This window comes from Elephantulus edwardii, unplaced genomic scaffold, assembly GCF_000299155.1.
Source record: "Elephantulus edwardii isolate Elephantulus edwardi_28Jun2011 unplaced genomic scaffold, EleEdw1.0 scaffold00002, whole genome shotgun sequence".
Taxonomy (NCBI): domain Eukaryota; kingdom Metazoa; phylum Chordata; class Mammalia; order Macroscelidea; family Macroscelididae; genus Elephantulus; species Elephantulus edwardii.
Window position 1 is genome coordinate 16,404,468 of NW_006399752.1, and position 17,860 is coordinate 16,422,327.

General features: G+C 40.2%; 1 protein-coding gene across 1 annotated transcript in view; it reads right to left on the bottom strand.

The window, feature by feature from the left end:
* RSPH4A (radial spoke head 4 homolog A (Chlamydomonas)) overlaps nucleotides 1–14,714 on the bottom strand; it is a 28,521-nt gene extending 13,807 nt beyond the window's left edge. The window contains exons 1-2 of the mRNA XM_006879012.1: nucleotides 14,482–14,714; nucleotides 5,438–5,672 (exon numbers count right to left, since the gene is read on the bottom strand). Of these exons, the coding sequence (XP_006879074.1) occupies nucleotides 5,438–5,672; nucleotides 14,482–14,552 (306 nt within the window). The 5' untranslated portion in view covers nucleotides 14,553–14,714. The remainder of the gene's footprint in view (nucleotides 1–5,437; nucleotides 5,673–14,481) is intronic.
* Nucleotides 14,715–17,860: the final 3,146 nt, after the last annotated feature.

Sequence of the window (17,860 nt, forward strand, 5' to 3'; positions counted from 1 at the left end):
TTCAATGGCAATTAGTTTTAAACTGGTTCTCTCTCTCTTTTCCTTCCTTCCTCTCCACCCCCCGCAACTCCCTATCTATCTGAATAGATTGATTTATCTAACTAGATATGTAGTAGCATACTTATATTTTTCTCTGTAACACATATTTATTCTTCTTTCTAATATATATAAGATATAAAAATATATTTAAATTTTTATAAATAAAATTTTTATAAATACTTACATTTAAATATGTATATAAAATAAAACAAATACCCTATTCCACAAATAGGGTAAAAAGATAGGGTAAGTGTAAAGGCACATAAAATAAAATAAACACGAAGGCATGGCTATACTTAAAGACATAATTAAATAGATGCTTGCCTTTACTTATAAGAAGTAGGTTTAGATTTAGGAAACAAATAAAAATTTCAGACTCAAGTGAACACTAGGAGGAGGAAAAAATGAGAAGGTAGGAAATAACTTTAAGTGAAAGAAGGATAATTCACAAGACAAATCCTAAACAAGACAGAGAAATTCTTCCCAATGATATTGTCTTATGTATATTAGGTAAGAAGTTGGGCTCTATTAGGAGAAATGTGGCATTAGGATTGGAGAACTCATCAACAATCTGCGTTATGCTGATGACACAACCCTGCTTGCTGAAACTGAGGAGGACCTCTTCTTATGTTTGCTGCAGAAGGTCAAGGACTGCAGCCTTCAATATGGATTGAAGCTCAGTATCAAGAAAACAAAGATTATCACCGCTGTGCTGATTGGCAGCATCATGATAGACAGATTGAAATTATTAATAGCTTTAGTTTGCTTGGCTCCACGATGAAAACTCTTCACACCAGCAGCCTGGAAATTAAAAGACAAATTGCATTGGGAAAGTCTGCTGTCAGAGACCTCTTCAAAGTAGGGAAGAACAATGATGTCAGTCTGGAGACTAAGGTGTGCCTGATACAGGCCATGGTCTTTGCCATTACTTGCTATGCATCAGAGAGCTGGACAATGACTAGGGATGCTAGAAGGAGAATTGATGCCTTTGAACTTTGATGCTGGAAAAGAGTATTGAATATACCATGGACTTCTAGGAGAACAGATAGGTTCGTGCTAGAGAGGATGAAACCAGGCTGCTCCTTGGAGACAAGGATTCTGAAGCTTCGTCTGACATACTTTGGACATGTTGTAAGGAGGGACTGGTCCTTGGAGAGGGACATCATACTTGGGAGGGTGGAGGGACAGCACAGGAGAGGAAGACTCTCTATGAGTTGGATTGATTCCGTGACTGGGATAATGGGGATAGATGTGTCGGAGACAGTGAGATTGGCACAGGATAGAGCAGGGTTTGGGGCTGTTGTACACAGGGTCGCTATGAGTCACTGGTGACACGATGGCACATAACAACAACCACAGGAAGGTTCCCTCATGTAATTTACACCCTATGAAAACCTACTGGAGGAGAAGCGAGGAGTCAGTTCTGACTCATGTTAGAGGAGATTGCCTATCTTTCTCCTGCAGAGCAGCTGGAGGATTTGAACCTTATATTGCAATGAATTGCAATGAATAAATCACTGAAAATACAAAATTCAATCATTCTATTTGCAGGCCCATTTCTCATCATCAAGCCTATATTTTCCAACTACTATTCTTTCTTCACCTTTTCAAACTTTTGCATCGCAGTCATCAATTATTATTAACATGTTTATTGCATGTTTGGTCAATATTGGACTGCAAGATTTGGTAAATTTTCAATTTATTCCTCTTTGCATTTAGATGTAGCAGTGTATATTTGAACAAAGTTGTATTTATAGGTCTTACCTGTATGGACAAGATCCTATCACTCATAATAGTGTATTTCAAGATAGAACTTGAAATTGCCTTTTTTACTATGAATGCAACATTCTTCTGCTTTTCATTCCCAGCATAATATATCATATGGTTACGTGATTTAAAGCGACCAAAGCTAGTCTATCTCATTTCATTAAATCCTAATATGCCCATGTTCATACATTCCATTTAATTTTCCCCCCACAATTTTCAGTTTTCCAACATTCAAGCTACTTAAATTGTATGTTTTGATTATTAAACAATGTTTGCCATTTTTTCCTCATTTCAACTGACTTCCACTCTGGTCTGTACTACTACTACTATAACTATCCATGTTCCTCTACTGTCCATAAGGTTTTCTGAGGCCTGTTATGTAAGAATCCTGCTTCCTACTCTGTCTTAATCTGGGAGCTCTACTAAAACCTGTCTACCATGGGTAACCCTTGTGGCATTTGACACACCAGTAGCATAGCTTTCAGTATCACAGCAACCTACAAATTATCTCAGTACAGTAAACTGATACTGACAATTTAGTTTGTAACTCTAATAACTCTAAATCACCAAGCCAAAGATGAGTGATTTTAATCTCTGGCCCTCAGGTCTGGTTTTAATTGTTTTTGGTCAAATATTCTTCTAAGCGGCATAGCACTGGTCTGTCCATTTCCTGTACAGAGGTAACTCGTGGTTGCTGTGGTGCTAAACACTGTGACACTGATGTGTCAAATGCAATAATGGTTATCTATGGTGGACAGTGTTTGGTGGAGCTTCCTGATTAAAACAAGCTTGAAAGTAGGAGTGATATCCACTTCTGAAACAGCTTGCTTCTGGAAACTCTATGAACTTGGAGAAATGACCAAAAGTTATACAAGTGTTCAGGTCTTTTGTTCATAGGGTTGCTGTGAGTCTTTTACAACTCAACGACATTTAACAGTACCACCACCACCAACAGTAAATCAGTCTTTAATTTAGGCCCAAGAATGTGGTCCCAAACACCCAACCAACTTTTAATCACAAAGGCCCTCCCACTGGGTCCTAGTGGGTTTAGTACTACATGAGAGCTCCCTAATAAACATGCTATCAAATGTATTATGTTAAGGTCATCTTGTGAGAGAGTACAAATGACTTCTGTAGTACTTTTAACTCTTCTGTTGTGGTGTTATCTCCTGTTTTAGGTGCCATCAAGTTGACCATGACTCATAACAACTCTGTGAACAAAAGATCTGTCTTTGCCTTGTCCTTTCCTGCATCATCCTTACTATTTCTGACATATATGAGCCCATTTGTTCTGTTGCCAGGAAATAAAAAAACATATTGCAATGGGAAAGTCTGCTGTTAGGGACCTCTCCAAAGTACTGAAGAGTGATGGTGTTACTCTGGAGACTAAGGTGCATCTGATACAGGCCATGGTCTTTGCAATCACTTCTTATGCATCAGAAAGTTGGACAATGACTAGGGAGGACAGAAGGAGAATTGTTGCCTTTGAGCTGTGGTGCTGGAGAAGAATATTGAGGATACCATGGACTGCTAAGAAAACAAACAGATTCATCCTGGAAAGGGTCAAACTGGGCGGATCCTTGGAGGCAAGGATTCTGAGGCTTCATCTAATATACTTTGGACATGTTGTAAGGAGGGACAGGTCCATGGAGAGGGACATAATGCTTCGGAGGGTGGAGGGACGGTGCAGGAGGGGAAGACCCTCTATGAGGTGGATTGATTCAGTGACTGGGGTAATCGGGATGGGTGTGTCAGAGGCAATGAGATTGGTACAGGATAGAGCAGGGTTTAGGGCTATTGTACATAGGGTCGCTATGAGTAGCAAGCGACTAGACAGCACATAACAACAATGAACCCTATATAGTCATTGTGTCAATCTATCTCTTTGAGAGTCTCTTTCTCTCCTACACAGTAACACTTCTCAAAGGCCTCAATTCTTCTGTCATCTTTATTCATTGTCCAGCTTTCAGATGCATAGCAACTAATTGAAAAGACCATAGCTTGGATTAGGTGCATCTTGGTCTTCAAATTGACACCATTGTTCTTCTGTACTCTGTAGAGGTCCTGACAATAGATTTTTCCAAGGCAACATATCTTTTGATTTCTTGACTTCTGATACCAGGGGTATTAATAGTGGATCCAAGTAAGATGAAATAATTGAACATTTCAGTCTTTTCTCCATCTATCATGATGTTAAATTTTCTAGTACATTAACTTTATGGAGCTTGATAAAAAATGCAAACTCATTGCTGTTGAATCAGAATTGACTCATGACTGAATCTCCAGTGGGTTTTCAGAGGCTTTAACTCCATGAGAGGAAATGCCCATCTTTTTCCCAAAAAGTGACTGGTGATTTCAAACCACAAGAGAGGTTCCGTCTTTGGGTTATCAGCACAAATCCCTGCAGATTATGCCACCAGAGTGCCTTCTGAAATGTCATTGAAAGCCTATTTTAAAATTATTTAACATTCATTAGTTCATGTAGTAAATAGATATTAAGGAATATCTATAAACTCAGATCTTCACTAGGTATGCTGGAGATTATAAAGGATGAATAAGTATTTTCTTTCCTAATATCAAAGAGTTTAGTCTCACAGTCATACAAGCTAAGGCCTGTAAGATATTGTTGTTGTTGCTGATTGCCTTTGAGTAGAGCACAACTCATAGCGACCATATGAACAAAAGACCTGAAGCTCCTCTACAACTGTCGACATTTATCAAATTCCATAGAGTTTCCAGAGGCAAGTTGTTTAGAAAGTGGATGCTAGTCCTGCTTCCAAATCTGTCACAAAATGTTATGATTGAGTTGTCTGCAATGTATACCCTATGTACAGCAGCTCTGAACCCTTCCCTGTGCTGAGCCAGTCTCACTAATTCTGAGACACCAGCCGCCATTGCCCCGGTTACTGTATCAATCCATCTCATCCTGGGTTGGCCTCTCCTTCACTGTCCATCCACCTTTCTGAGCATAATGTCCTTCTCCAAAGATTGATGTAAGATATTATGTGAAAAAAATGAAAAATACCCTTAAACAAAGAAATGAGTGTTATGAAATGACATCAATTGGAAAATCTTGAGAGAACTAAGAAAAAAGAAAATGAAGATACAATTTCTTCTTTTTTCTTTCTCCTTTCCCCCTTTTTTATTTTAATAATTTTAATGAACATTACAGAGATTTTGGATTTCCATTCATTCATTGTTGCACTTTTCTCCCTGCCCAGCCCCCCCCCCCAGCCCCCCGAGTTCGCTCCTCTCTTTGAAAAGTAAAAGAAAAATTCTTTGGTATACAATGCCCCCGCACCCCTCCCACCTCCCCAAGTACACTCCACTTTGCAACCTTAATTGTAGACTCTTGTGAGAACTATAATTTCTTAAAATCAAACACTTTGCTGAAGAAATTTCTGATGACTGGTGATCCCATGGGTTTCAAAGCAGAACTGTGCTCCACACGGTTCTCGATGGCTGTAATCACATGCAAGTAGATTGCCAGCCTTTCCCCTCAGAGTGTCACCAGGTGGGTTACAATCACTTATTTTTTTATTAATGGCTAAGTGCAAACCTCATTTAGGAAGCTATGAAAGACAGTGAATACAGATTGAAAATGTCAAACCAAATTTATAGGGTAACTTACTATTTCATCTTCTAGATCATGGTCAGCACCTTCCAAATTTCCCTGGAGAAAAAGAGCCTTTTGCTTTTCTGCTATTTCATATATTGGAAGTATTTCATTCTCATTCTGGAGTGTATCTAATTTTTTACTGAAATGTGCCTTCTTCAGATCTTGACTGATCTTTTCAAGGATGTCAACAGCATTTTCAGGACGCTCATCTAAGATCTTGGTCAGAATGTTAGAAAGATGATCATATCTACCCCAAAAGAGAACAATTAGAGAATATCCATGTTAAGCGCATTTCAAGAAGCATTTTTCTCTCAGTTAGTTGGATTTAGAGAACTTAACTAGAAGTGTTTAGAGATTTTTAGTTAATCAAATGCTTAAATTAACTTCTACTGCCTGGGGCCTTGGAGTCAACTCGATAGTGAACTCGTCTTAATGCTGTTCATGTAAGAGAAGTTTTTGGGGTCATGTTTGATATTTATTACTGCTCTTCCCTCCACCCAAAGTGGCCATTGAACCTTTTACCAAGGGTGGAGGCCTGCTAGAGGGAGTGGTTTAAAAATCCCTTAGGACCCTAGGGTCTCCCGCCCTTGGGCCAAATTTATTAATTTTAGAATGAATATTCTTTAAAGACACAACAATCATTTATCTGTTTGTTATACTGAACAACTTGGAGTAGCTGTGACACTGAATATTGTTCCATAGTAGTGTCAAATACCATAATGGTTACCCATTATGTACAATGTTTGGATGAGCTTCCAAACATTTGATTCATGTTGGGAAGTAGGAGTGGCATCCACTTCCTAAACTAGATGCCTCTGGAAACTCTACAAACTCTCTAAACTCTATAAATGTAAAAATGATGTTAGTTATAGAACAGAGTATAGGTCTTTTGTGCAAAGCTTACTCTGAGTCATATTCAACTCGATGATACTTAACCACTGCTAAATGAGACTAATGTTGTTATATATGGAGGAACACTTCTCCACTTTGCACATCACTCTTTGTCAATGTGCTGTATGAAGTAACCTGGGTTTGCTATGATGCTGAATCTTGTGCCATTGGGGTATCAAATACCATAATGATTTACCCTTGTGATCAGCGTTTGGTGGAGCTCCCAGTTGTAAAACACGGTTTAGAAGCAGCAGTGGCATCCACTTCCTAAACCACATACATGCCTCTGGAAACTCTATGAACTTGGAGAAACAATGATAGCTATGGGAAGGCATTAGGTGTTTTGTTCACAGAATTGCTATGAGTTGTGCTTGACTTGATGGAAATATAGCATGGTACACATTCTATATTAGCTACATGTTTACAATTTATCTTAAAGACAGAAATCTCTTGGTTATCTAGTTACATATTATATAACTTTGGAAAGATTAGCAAACATTATGCTGAGTAAAATATTTTAGTCATGTAATAACAAATATTGCAGAAAGCCATTATTGTGATAATAGGAGGATAATGAAGATTATACAAAAACGACTGGAACAGCACATCAGCAGAGAACTGCCGGAAGTCCAGGCTGGGTTTAGAAGGGGTCGTGGTACTAGGGATATTGTAGCTGATGTTAGATGGATCTTACCTGAAAGCAGAGAATACCAGAAGAATGTCTATCTGTGTTTCATTGATTATGCAAAGGCATTTGACTGCATGGATCATAACAAACTGTGGCTGACTCTGAGAAGAATGGAAATCCCAGAACATTTAATCGTGCTAATGCGAAACCTATACTTGGACCAAGAGGCAGTCATCAGAACAGAGCAGAGCAACACTGCATGGTTCAAAATTGGGAAGGGTGTACACCAGGGATGTGTCCTATCTCCATACCTTTTCAACCTGTATGCAGAGCAGATTATCCGAGAGGCTGGGCTCTATGAGGAGAAGCTTGGCATTAGGATTGGTGGACGATCTATCAACAATCTGCATTATGCAGATGACACAACCTTGCTCACTGAAACTGAGGAGGACCTCCTGCACTTACTGCAGAGGGTCAAGGGCTGCAGCCTTCAGTATGGACTGAGGCTCAATGTCAAGAAGACAAAGATTCTCACCACTGGACCAATTGGTAGCATCAGGATGGATGGTGAAGAGATTGAGATTGTTCACAGCTTCAGTTTGCTCGACTCCACGGTCAACACTCTTGGCACCAGTAGCCAGGAAATAAAAAAACGTATTGTGATGGGAAAGTCTGCTGTTAGCGACCTCTCTATAGTACTCAAGAGCAACAGTGTCTCTCTGGAGACTAAGGTGTGCCTGATACAGGCCATGGTTTTTGCAATCACTTGTTATGCATCAGAGAGTTGGACAATGACTAGGGAGGATAGAAGGAGAATTGATGCCTTTGAGCTGTGGTGCTGGAGAAGAGTATTGAATGTATCATGGACTGCCAAGAAAACAAACATTCATCCTAGAGAGGGTTAAACCAGGTTGCTCCTTGGAGGCAAGGATTCTGGGGCTTCGTCGGACATACTTTGGACGTGTTGTAAGGAGAGACAGGTCTTTAGAGAGGGACATCATGCTGGGTAGAGTAGAGGGACAGCGCAGGAGGGGAATACCCTCTATCAGGTGGATTGATTCAGTGACTGGGATAATTGGGAAAAGTGTGTCAGAGGCAATGAGATTGGCACAGGATAGAGCACGGTTTAGGGCTCTTGTACATAGGGTCACTATGAGTCGCAAACGACTCGACGGCACATAGCAACAACAACAACATATAGCCTTTCTCATTACAAACAAAATAATTATGAACATTATTAGTTGTTAGTTGTTAGGTGCTATCAAGTCGAGTATGACTCAGAACTACTCAGTGAATGTGTCTGAACCCTGTCGTATCCTGTGCCATCCTCATCATCTCTGACTTGAACCCACTGCAGCATTTACTGTGTCAGTCCGTCTGGATGAAGTTCTTCCTCTTTTTCACTGACCATTCACCTTTCTGATGTTCCTCTCCAAGGGTCTAATCTGGATCATTTATCTTGGAAAGCTCTTCCGGTTAGTGGACCTGGTTACTGTCTTTCAAGTTTCCTTGCACAGACTGGTGAGTATGTTTGGGCCCCGTCACTTGAAAGACGTCAATTTGTATTCCAGGGGCCTTCTTTTTTGCCCATGTTATCAGTGCAGCCAGAACGTCTTTGTTCATTACTATTGGCTCTTAATCATATGGTTCTTCCTGAAGTATTTCAGTAAAAATATTTTGGTACTGTGACTCTGCGTAGTCCCTCTATCTTCTTTTAATGCTTCTAGGATTATTAAAAAATTTGCTCGTAGCATCTCTCAGTACTGCAACTCAAGAAATAAATCTGTTTTTCAGTTTCAGAGACACTGAGTGAGTTCTTTTTATTCATAAGTGCTAGCTCTCTGCACATACCGTTATAAGACTTTTTGTCTTCTTGAGCTACCCTTTGAAGTCTTCTGTTCAGCTCTTTCACCTCAGCATCTCTTCCTTTTGTTCTGGCTTCTTGACGCTCTAGTGAAATTTTCAGTCTCTTCTGACATAAATTTTGATTTTTTTCTTTCTGCTCTGTCTTTTCAACGACCTTTAGCACTCTTCATAGACCATGTGGCTGACGTCATCCCACAGTTCATCTGGTCTCTGGTTTTTGACCATATTCAATGCCTCAAACATATTTTTAGATGATTTTTAAATTAGGTGGGATAAATTCAAGGTCATATTTTACTTTTTGTAGACTTTACATTTCTTCTGCCTCAATTTGAGCTTGTACATGAGTAGTTGATGATGTGTTCCACAGTCAGTATCTGGTCTGGTTTTGACTGCTGATACTGAGCTTTTCCGATGATTCTGTCCACAGATGAAGTCAATCTGATTCCTATGCAGCCCATCAGATGAGGCCCATGTATAAAGTCACCATTTTTTTTAATGAAAAAAAAATGTGTTTGTGATGAATAAATCCTTGAGTTATTTCATGTGATTTGTGGCCTCATTTTTGTCACCAAGAGTATACTTTCCACTTGTCATTCCTTCTTCATTGTTTTCAACTTTTGTATTCCTGACATCAGTTACTAATAACACATCTTGATTGCATGTTCAGTCAATTTCAGAGTGCAAAATTTGGTAAAAATTCTCAACTTTTTCTTCTTTGGTGTTAGCTGTTGGTGTGTGCATTTGAATAATAGCCATATTAATAACTCTTCCGTGTAGGCATATGGATAGTATCCTATCCCTCACAACATTGTTCTTCAGGATAGAACTTGAAATGGTCCTTTTGACTATGAGCGCAGCACTATTCTTCCTCTCTTTTTCATTTCCAGCATAGTGTGTCATTGTCTAATTTAAAGTACCAGTCCATCTCATTTCATTAATGCTTAGAATGCCAACATTCATTCACTGAATTTTATTTTTGACAACTTCTAGTTTCCCTGCATTTATGCTATGTACATTCCATGTTCCAATTATTAAAGGGTGTTTGCAGCTGTTTCTCCTCATTTTTATTTACTTCCAATCTTAGCTCTACCACTAGCACTATTGCTACCTGTTTTCCTCTATAGTTCACAGGTGTTTCAGGGACCTGCTATCTCAGAAGGGGATGGATAATCATGCTTCCTTGCTGTCTCAATCTGAAAGCTGTGCTGAAATCTGTGCACCATGGCAACCCCTCTGGCATTTGACACACTTGTGTGTATGTGCACGTGCATTAACGAACATTATTGTTGTTATGTGTTGTCGAGTCACCTATGACCTATAAAGACCCAATGTACAGCAGCTCTGAAACTTACCCTGTCCTGAGCCAGTCTCACTGAGTCTGACACACTTACTCAATTGCCTCAATAATCATCTGGGGTCTTTCTCTCCCGTTCTGTCCCTCCACTCTTCCGAGCATGATGTCCTTCTCCAAGGACTGGTCCCTCTTGGCCATGTTCCAAAGGTATGTGACACAGAGCTCCAAAATCCCAGCCTCCAAAGAAAAATTTGGTTTCACCCTCTCCAAGACCTATTTGTTTTCTTGGCAGTACATGATATGTTCAAGACTCTTCTCCAGCACCACAAGTCAAAGGCATTGATTCTTCTTTTGCCATCAAACATTAGGAGCATTAAAATGTGGATTATACAGGCAACCTATGTGAAGGGAAGTAAAAAACTGTACTCTGTTTTGAACTCAAATGAACAGTACTAAAATCTATGGAGAATTACGTCAGGCTAAAATGCTTGTTGCTCACTAGAGAGCAATGGGATTTGTATCTAGTCTTTACTTTGCTCCCATGGAGGCTATATATGACATTAAATTGCAGACTCTATGAGCACAATCAACACTCTTCGTACCAGCAGCCAGAAAATTAAAAGATATATTGCATTGGGTAAGTCTGCTGTCAAAGACCTATCTAAACTACTGAAGAGCAATGATGTCAGTGTGGAGACTACGGTGCACCTGACACAAGCCATGGTCTTTGCAATTACTTGCTATGCATCAGAAAGCTGGACAATGATTAGAAATGACAGAAGGAGAACTAATGTATTTGAGCTGTGGTGCTGGAGAATTCTATTGAATATGCCATGGACTGCAATGAGAACAAACAGGTTCATCCTAGAAAGGGTGAGACCAGGGTGCTCCTTTGAGGCATGGATTCTAAAGCTCCATCTGACATACGTTGGACATGTTGCAAGGAGGGGTCAGTCCTTGGAGAGGGACATCATATTTGGGAGGATGAAGGGATAGTGCAAGAGAGGAAGACCCTCGATGAAATGGATTGATTCAGTGACTGGGGTAATAAAAATAAGTGTATCAGAGACAATAAGATTGGCACAGAATAGAGTTGTTGTGCATAGGGTTGAGTCACAGGTGACTCGATGGCACATAACAACAACAGCAGCAGCATGTCCACATTTAGGGAGCTCTGGTGGCTGTAGAGAGTTGCAATTCTAACCTAAATTGACACCTTTCTGATGATTTGAGTCAATCAGTGGCTCTGTAAGGGAAAGATGGGCAATTTCCTCCCATATCAGTTACAACCTCTAAAAAATCTACTGGAGAGCCAGTTCTGAGTTGGTTTCAACTAAATGGTAATATTGCTGTTATGTGTCCTCGAGTTGGTTCAGATTGTAAATGTTATAAGAGGAGATTGCCCATCTATCTTCAGGGGAACAGCTGGTAGATTCAAACTGCCTGGCTTTTGGTTAACAGTGATGTCTAAATTTCACATTTTCTTGCCAAGTTTCAGTATATTTTCTGTATATGCTTTCATCATGTTCTTCAGACTAGATATTGCACATATTTTTAAAAGACTACATTAGAAAATCAAATTGCAAAACTCTTCATACCAAGTTGTTGTTGTTGTTGTTGTTGTTATGTGCCGTTGAGTCGTTTGCGATTCATAGCGACCCTATGTACAACAGCCCTAAACCCTGTTCTATCCTGTGCCAATCTCATTGCCTCTGACACACCCATCCCGATTACCCCAGTCATGGAATCAATCCACCTCGTAGAGGGTCTTCCTCTCCTGTGCTGTCCCTCCACTCTGCCCAGCATGATGTTTTTTTAACCAAGTAGGACTTTCACAACAAGCTAGAAAACATTTTTATTATATTTAACTAATTATAATTTTAAAAAATTGATGTATTACTAATTTGCCTTGTTGAATAAAAGAACAAATGTAAGCACTTTAAAAAAATCTTCTAGTTTACTTATTCTTTATTTAACTATAAACAATTTTCAGGATAAACATATGTTGCTTTCCTAATTTCAGTTATTTTTGAGTTCTAACATGTCTGTTTTAGTTTTATTTTAAACATTTTTGTTTTTAATGAAAATTTTATTTTATTGTGATTTTAACGAATGTTTAAAGTTAGATATTTGTTCATTCATTGCTCCACCTTTTAGCCCCTCTTTCTCACTTCCCCTCCCCCAGTTAAATTTTTTTAATATTCATTCATTGTTGCACAATTATCTACATCCCCTCAGTCCTCTTTACAATGACATACCTCTTATTCTGAGTTGTTGTCATACAGATAATGTCTAATCATATATTCCTTTTAAACAATTCCCTCAGAACATATTGAAGCAATTTTTAAGGTTTTCTAGTCAATGTATTTTAGTTAAACATGGTTTTGAAACTTGCAACAAAATAACTTTTGTGTTGATAATTATTTATCAGGAAGTACTTTAGTAGAATAGGAAAACGGAATTAGATGGAAAAAGTCTGACCTGAGTTCCTTGTACTGCTGTTTATTTTTCCTTTTCTTTCTTTTAATAGCTGACGACATTGTGTAAGGCACGGAGTACATGGTGGTATAAAAAAACAACATAATACCTAAGCTCTTGGGCATCCAGTCTAGAGAGTGAGTTGGATACTAAAACAGTAGGTCTGTAAACATTTGTAAATGGCTGTAAATTAAGTGTTGTGAATAGATAGCCCAGAATTTCATAATTTATGTATATGGAAGCTGGATTCTGAAAGATAATAGTTGTATAAAGAGAACAGTCAAGAAAAGCCTATGGATTGTTCTACTCTGTAACTCATAGGATCATCAGGAATAGGAACCAACGTGATGATGGAAAACACCAACAATAATAAGAGCAGTCTTCCAAGCGTCCTGAAAAATCTACAACAAGGAGAGGATAAAATAGATGAATGGGACCTTCTAAGAATCAAATCCCTAGGCATAGCCAAAAACTTCTTCAATAGGGTAAAAAGGGAAGCCACAGACTGGGAAAAAGCATTTGGCAATGACATTTCAGATAAGGGATTTATACCAAGAATTTATAAAATACTTGAGCACCACAACAAGATCAAAGTAAATAATCCAGTAGAAAAATGGGCACAGGATATGAACAGACACTTCACCAAAGAAGACAGTCAGATGGCTAATAAGCACATGAAGAAATGTTCAAAATCCCTAGCTCTAAGAGAGATGCAAATCAAGACAACTATGAGATATCATCTAACCCCAGTAAGAATAGCAAAATTTAACAGAATAGCAAGCAACAAATGCTGGTGAGGTTGTGGAGAGACTGGAACCCTTATTCACTGTTGGTGGGAGTGTAAAATGGTGCAACCACTGTGGAAGGCAGTATGGTGCTTTCTCAAAAAGTTGCAAATAGAAATACCATTTGACCCAGTAATTCCAGTACTGGGAATGTATCCTAAAGAGACCATAACTGACATCCAAGCAGATATATGCACACCCATGTTTATCATGGCTTTATTCACAATAGCAAGGAGTTGGAAACAACCTAAGTGCCCATCAACAAACAAATGGATAGAGAAGCTGTGGTATAGTCACACAATGGAATACTACACTGCATTGAAAAACAAGGAACTCATGCAATATTATTCAAAATGGGTGACCCTGGGGGACATTATGCTGAGTGAAATATCTCAGTCACAAAAGGACAAATACTGTATAGTGCCACTGTTGTAAAACAAGACTGACATTAGGGTGGGGGGAGACTGAGAAAGATGGGTTCACTAATGTATACTGCATTGAAACAGCTGATGGAGAAAACTGTTTAAAAGGGATATGTGATTAGGTATTATTGTCATGACAGGAGTCCAGAATGAAGGTTGCATAGTGGAGTGGACCTGGGGGAAGGGATTGTATAACAATGAAAGAATTTCTTTTACTTTTCAAAGAGAAGAGTGAGCTGGGGGTGGGGGAGGGGTGGACAGGGAGAAAAGTGCAATAATGAATGAATGGAAATCTAAAGTCTCTGTAAACTTTCATTAATAATAATAATAATAATAATAATAATAATAAAGCTAAGAGAAATCTCATCAGTGGTCTGGTCTGAGATCTGTAGAAGTTAGGTGGCTTAGCAGTAAGGAGCTGTTCTGTTTAACCCAGAAGCATCTGCTCTGAATCCACCAGCTGCTCCTCAGCAGAAAGTCGGGCAATCTCTCCCACGTGATTTATGGCCTCTGAAAACCTACAGGAGTTCTCCTATAGGTTGGTTCTGACTCCATAGCACATAACAATAACAAACCTTTGCCCCTAACGCAATCTTTTCAAATACCTCTCTTCACTCATCCACAGAAACACAGCCTCACACAAAGATACTCAATCATTTTTGCTTTGCCAAACTTGTCTCTCCCAGACTCACAGGTTTAAGCCGGACTTGCTGCTGGTCTTCAGGAGGTAAGCCTTAGCGTTCTGAACAGCAATCTCGAGCATGCTGGGGCCTTGTTCAGAGACCTCAGGCTCAGGCTGATCCAGGTCATCATTACTGTTTGAGTCTTTCGTCTGGAAAATGTCAAATCTCAGCTCTTTTTGTTTGGACTTGTTAAAGCTCACATGCTCTGGCCCATGTTGGTGAAGTTTTGGTTGCTGAGAGTGTTGAAAGGCTTTCTCCTCTAATTGGCTGGATTGTTGAACAATTGATTCTTCTCTATCAGGTGTTTGCTCCAAATGAGTAGAGTTATGGATCACTCTAGCGGTTTTGTCTGTTGCCTGTGCGGTGGCAAGTTCTTGTGAGACTGGACCTGGGGAGGCAGGAGTGGAAGAGGGCTCCTGAGCAGGGGCAGAGGCAGGTGAGGTGCCCAGTGCTGCGAGGTCATCTGCAGATGTGCTAGTTCGAAATCCCGGGCTCCAAGGCGGGCTGCTCCTGGGCTCGGATTCTGTTTCTGGCCCCTGCTCAGGCTCCAAGTGTTCAGATGACTTAGGCTCTGGTTCTTGGGAGGAAGTTGCTGACATTTCTTCCCATGGCTGCCTGACTTCCCTTGCCTCTCGGTTTTTTCCTTCATCTTCCATAAGAGTCAAGAGAAAGTGATATGGATATGAGGGCAGATGGACAGGGAAGAAGGCAGCACAGGGCTTACAGAGGACTCTCCAGCCCTTCTCTTGGCTGTTTGCTCTGCTAATTGCAGCGTCCTTTCTCCATAGCAACCCCGGGCAGCGTTCCTTTAAGGAAAAACAATCCCGGTGGTTGCTAGGAATCGAGAGGGAAGGTTTGTGATGAAAGGGAAGGCTTGTGATGATGAAAATTCCAGACTTGTGATTTGGTGGAGTCTCTGTTCCTCTTCGTGAGCGCAGCCAATCCTGCCTGTGCTCTACCGGTGTTGACTGGAAACCCAGGAACTTCTCAGCGGGTCTCCAACCCTTCACCCCTCAGCAGCCATTCCTGCGCGGGAAGACCAGAAGAGGGCCAGGACATTCAATAAAGTAGGGCTCTCTGGTGGCATAGCCCTTAGTGAATTGCGCTGCTAACCCAAACACTGTCGAAGGCGGTCCTTCTCTGGCTGTTTGAATCGACCAGCCAAGTGGCAGAGAAAGAACAATCTCCTGCTGACATTTACAGCTTCTGAAAAAAAAAAAACACCCCACCAAAGGGTTAGTCTTGATGGTATTCTCCTTGGAATTGGAAATCTTGAACATGTAAGACCAGTGTACTGAAAAAGTGAGCACCCACATTGACACTCACAGGATAGAATCTATCTCATTTGGGTCAAGGAAACCTGTAGGGCCTTTTGGAAAATGAATGAAATCCAGATAATTGCTTTCTCCCTTATGTAAAATCTGCCCCACGAGTAGGTCGAGTACTAGCTTTAAAGAAAAGGCGAAACAGAATGCCATCTCAACGTTGTGATTTTGCATTTGTTGTACATTTTGGTGTTGCTCTCCGCAGGACCCTCTGTTGTCTCCTTTGGAGATATCAGCAGTGGTAGCTGGGGTACCATCTATTTCTCTGGTCTGAAGGCCATGGAGGCTGAATTGTTTGTGATTCATTCATCCTTTAAACTAATCATTTCTGGTTGTTTTTGAAAAATTGGTGATATTTGGTAAATGATACAGAGCTATACAGAAGCTGTTAGAAGGGACTAATGCTGCCCCAGGCCCCACCCTACCCCTCTCCTGGTTCCTTTCTCTTCTTGTTTGCAACTAAGAGGATATAGTTGAAGCTTTCTCCTCTTTCTAACAGTCAGGGGAAAGGAAGTGTGAAAGAACAAAGTACAGTTTGCACATAATGATAAAACAAACAAACAAACAGGCAACCAAATTCATTGCTGTCAAATCATATCAACTTAGCTGACCCTACAGGATGGAGAAGAACCGTGTCATAAAGTTTCCAATGCCTTATGAGGTTTGAGTGCTTGGTTTGGAGGTTTGGAGTCATGGTTTCATGACAATTCCTGTTTGCTGCCTTAATGACTTGTTTAGTGTTTCTGCTCTTCCTCCTAATTTGTTGTGTAGTGCCTGGAGTCTTAGAAGCTTGAAAGTGGTCTGAGAAAAGAACAAGGCCTGCATGCCATATCTGACCACTACCAATTCCATGAAAGGGAACTGTCCCCATCAACAACAAAAAAACCAATTCCTATGAGATCAGACATGTACCCCATGCTCACAGAACTCTTTCTACTCATCCTAAAACCAATCTTACCACTTTACTGGGTCCAAAAATCCAGTGCAATAGCTCACAGACTGCATATAACCTTATTAGGGAAGTCAAAAGGTTGTAATTTAAGTTGCTAACAGAATATAATAGGAAATTTCTGAAATGTGCTTACAAATGCCTCAGCCTTGAACCTCATGGCTTTAGACCAGTGTTACACAGCCCCAGCCCTGCCCATTATGGCTGTCCTTCATCCTCTCACCTACTTCATTTATCCAGCAAAGGCTCCGAGTTTGGGTTCCACTGGGCCGCAGTCACAAGGTCTGCTCCATCTCATGTCAAGTCTCAGGTTCTCTGCAGCGGCTGCTATGTTGCTGCTCCTGTATGCCCCAGCCTGACTGGTGCAAGAATCTCTGGCCCCAAAAGACGTGATGTATTCTCTTGCTTTTCCTTTGCTGATGGTGAGGTTCTCAAATTCTGCTGCTGGATCTGCTCAATTTAATGATAATGCTAGTGGATCTTCTTGTGGATTGGTAAAACTAATAAATTTCCTTGCTGATAGTCATAAACCCTTAACACCTGGCCATTCAATTCTCAACAGTCCATCTCTAGTTGCTTGGAGAAACAGAAGAAAAAAGAAGAGTCAAGAATAGGAGGAGAATATAGTTGTTAGAGGCCCTGGAGTTGACTAAGACTCATGGCAATTCAAGATCTAACCTTGCCCTATCCTGTACCATCCCCATGTTCTCTGTAGTGCTCAAGCCCATTGTAATAGTCACGAAGTCCAACCCTCTTACTGAGGGTCTTCTTCTCTTCCTCTGACACTCTACCTTTCCCAGCTTCAAGACCAGATGATTTTCTAGGATAAAGACTAGATACTCTCATGTGCTTCTCATTCTAGCCTCCTTTACCTAAATTCTACTGGTTGTCATGATCGTTTTCTTTGTTCTTTTGGATATTTCAATCTGACTTTCTGGATAGCTGCTTCCTTAATCACAAATTTTTAAACACATCTACTCTTTTACTTACTAATCATCCTGTTACCCAACAACTCACATCTATGACCTTAGTAAAAAGTCAGTTGTTGTGTACTATAGAGTTGGAACTGATCCATAGCTGATCCTCTGGTGAGTTTTCAGAGGCAGTTAATCAC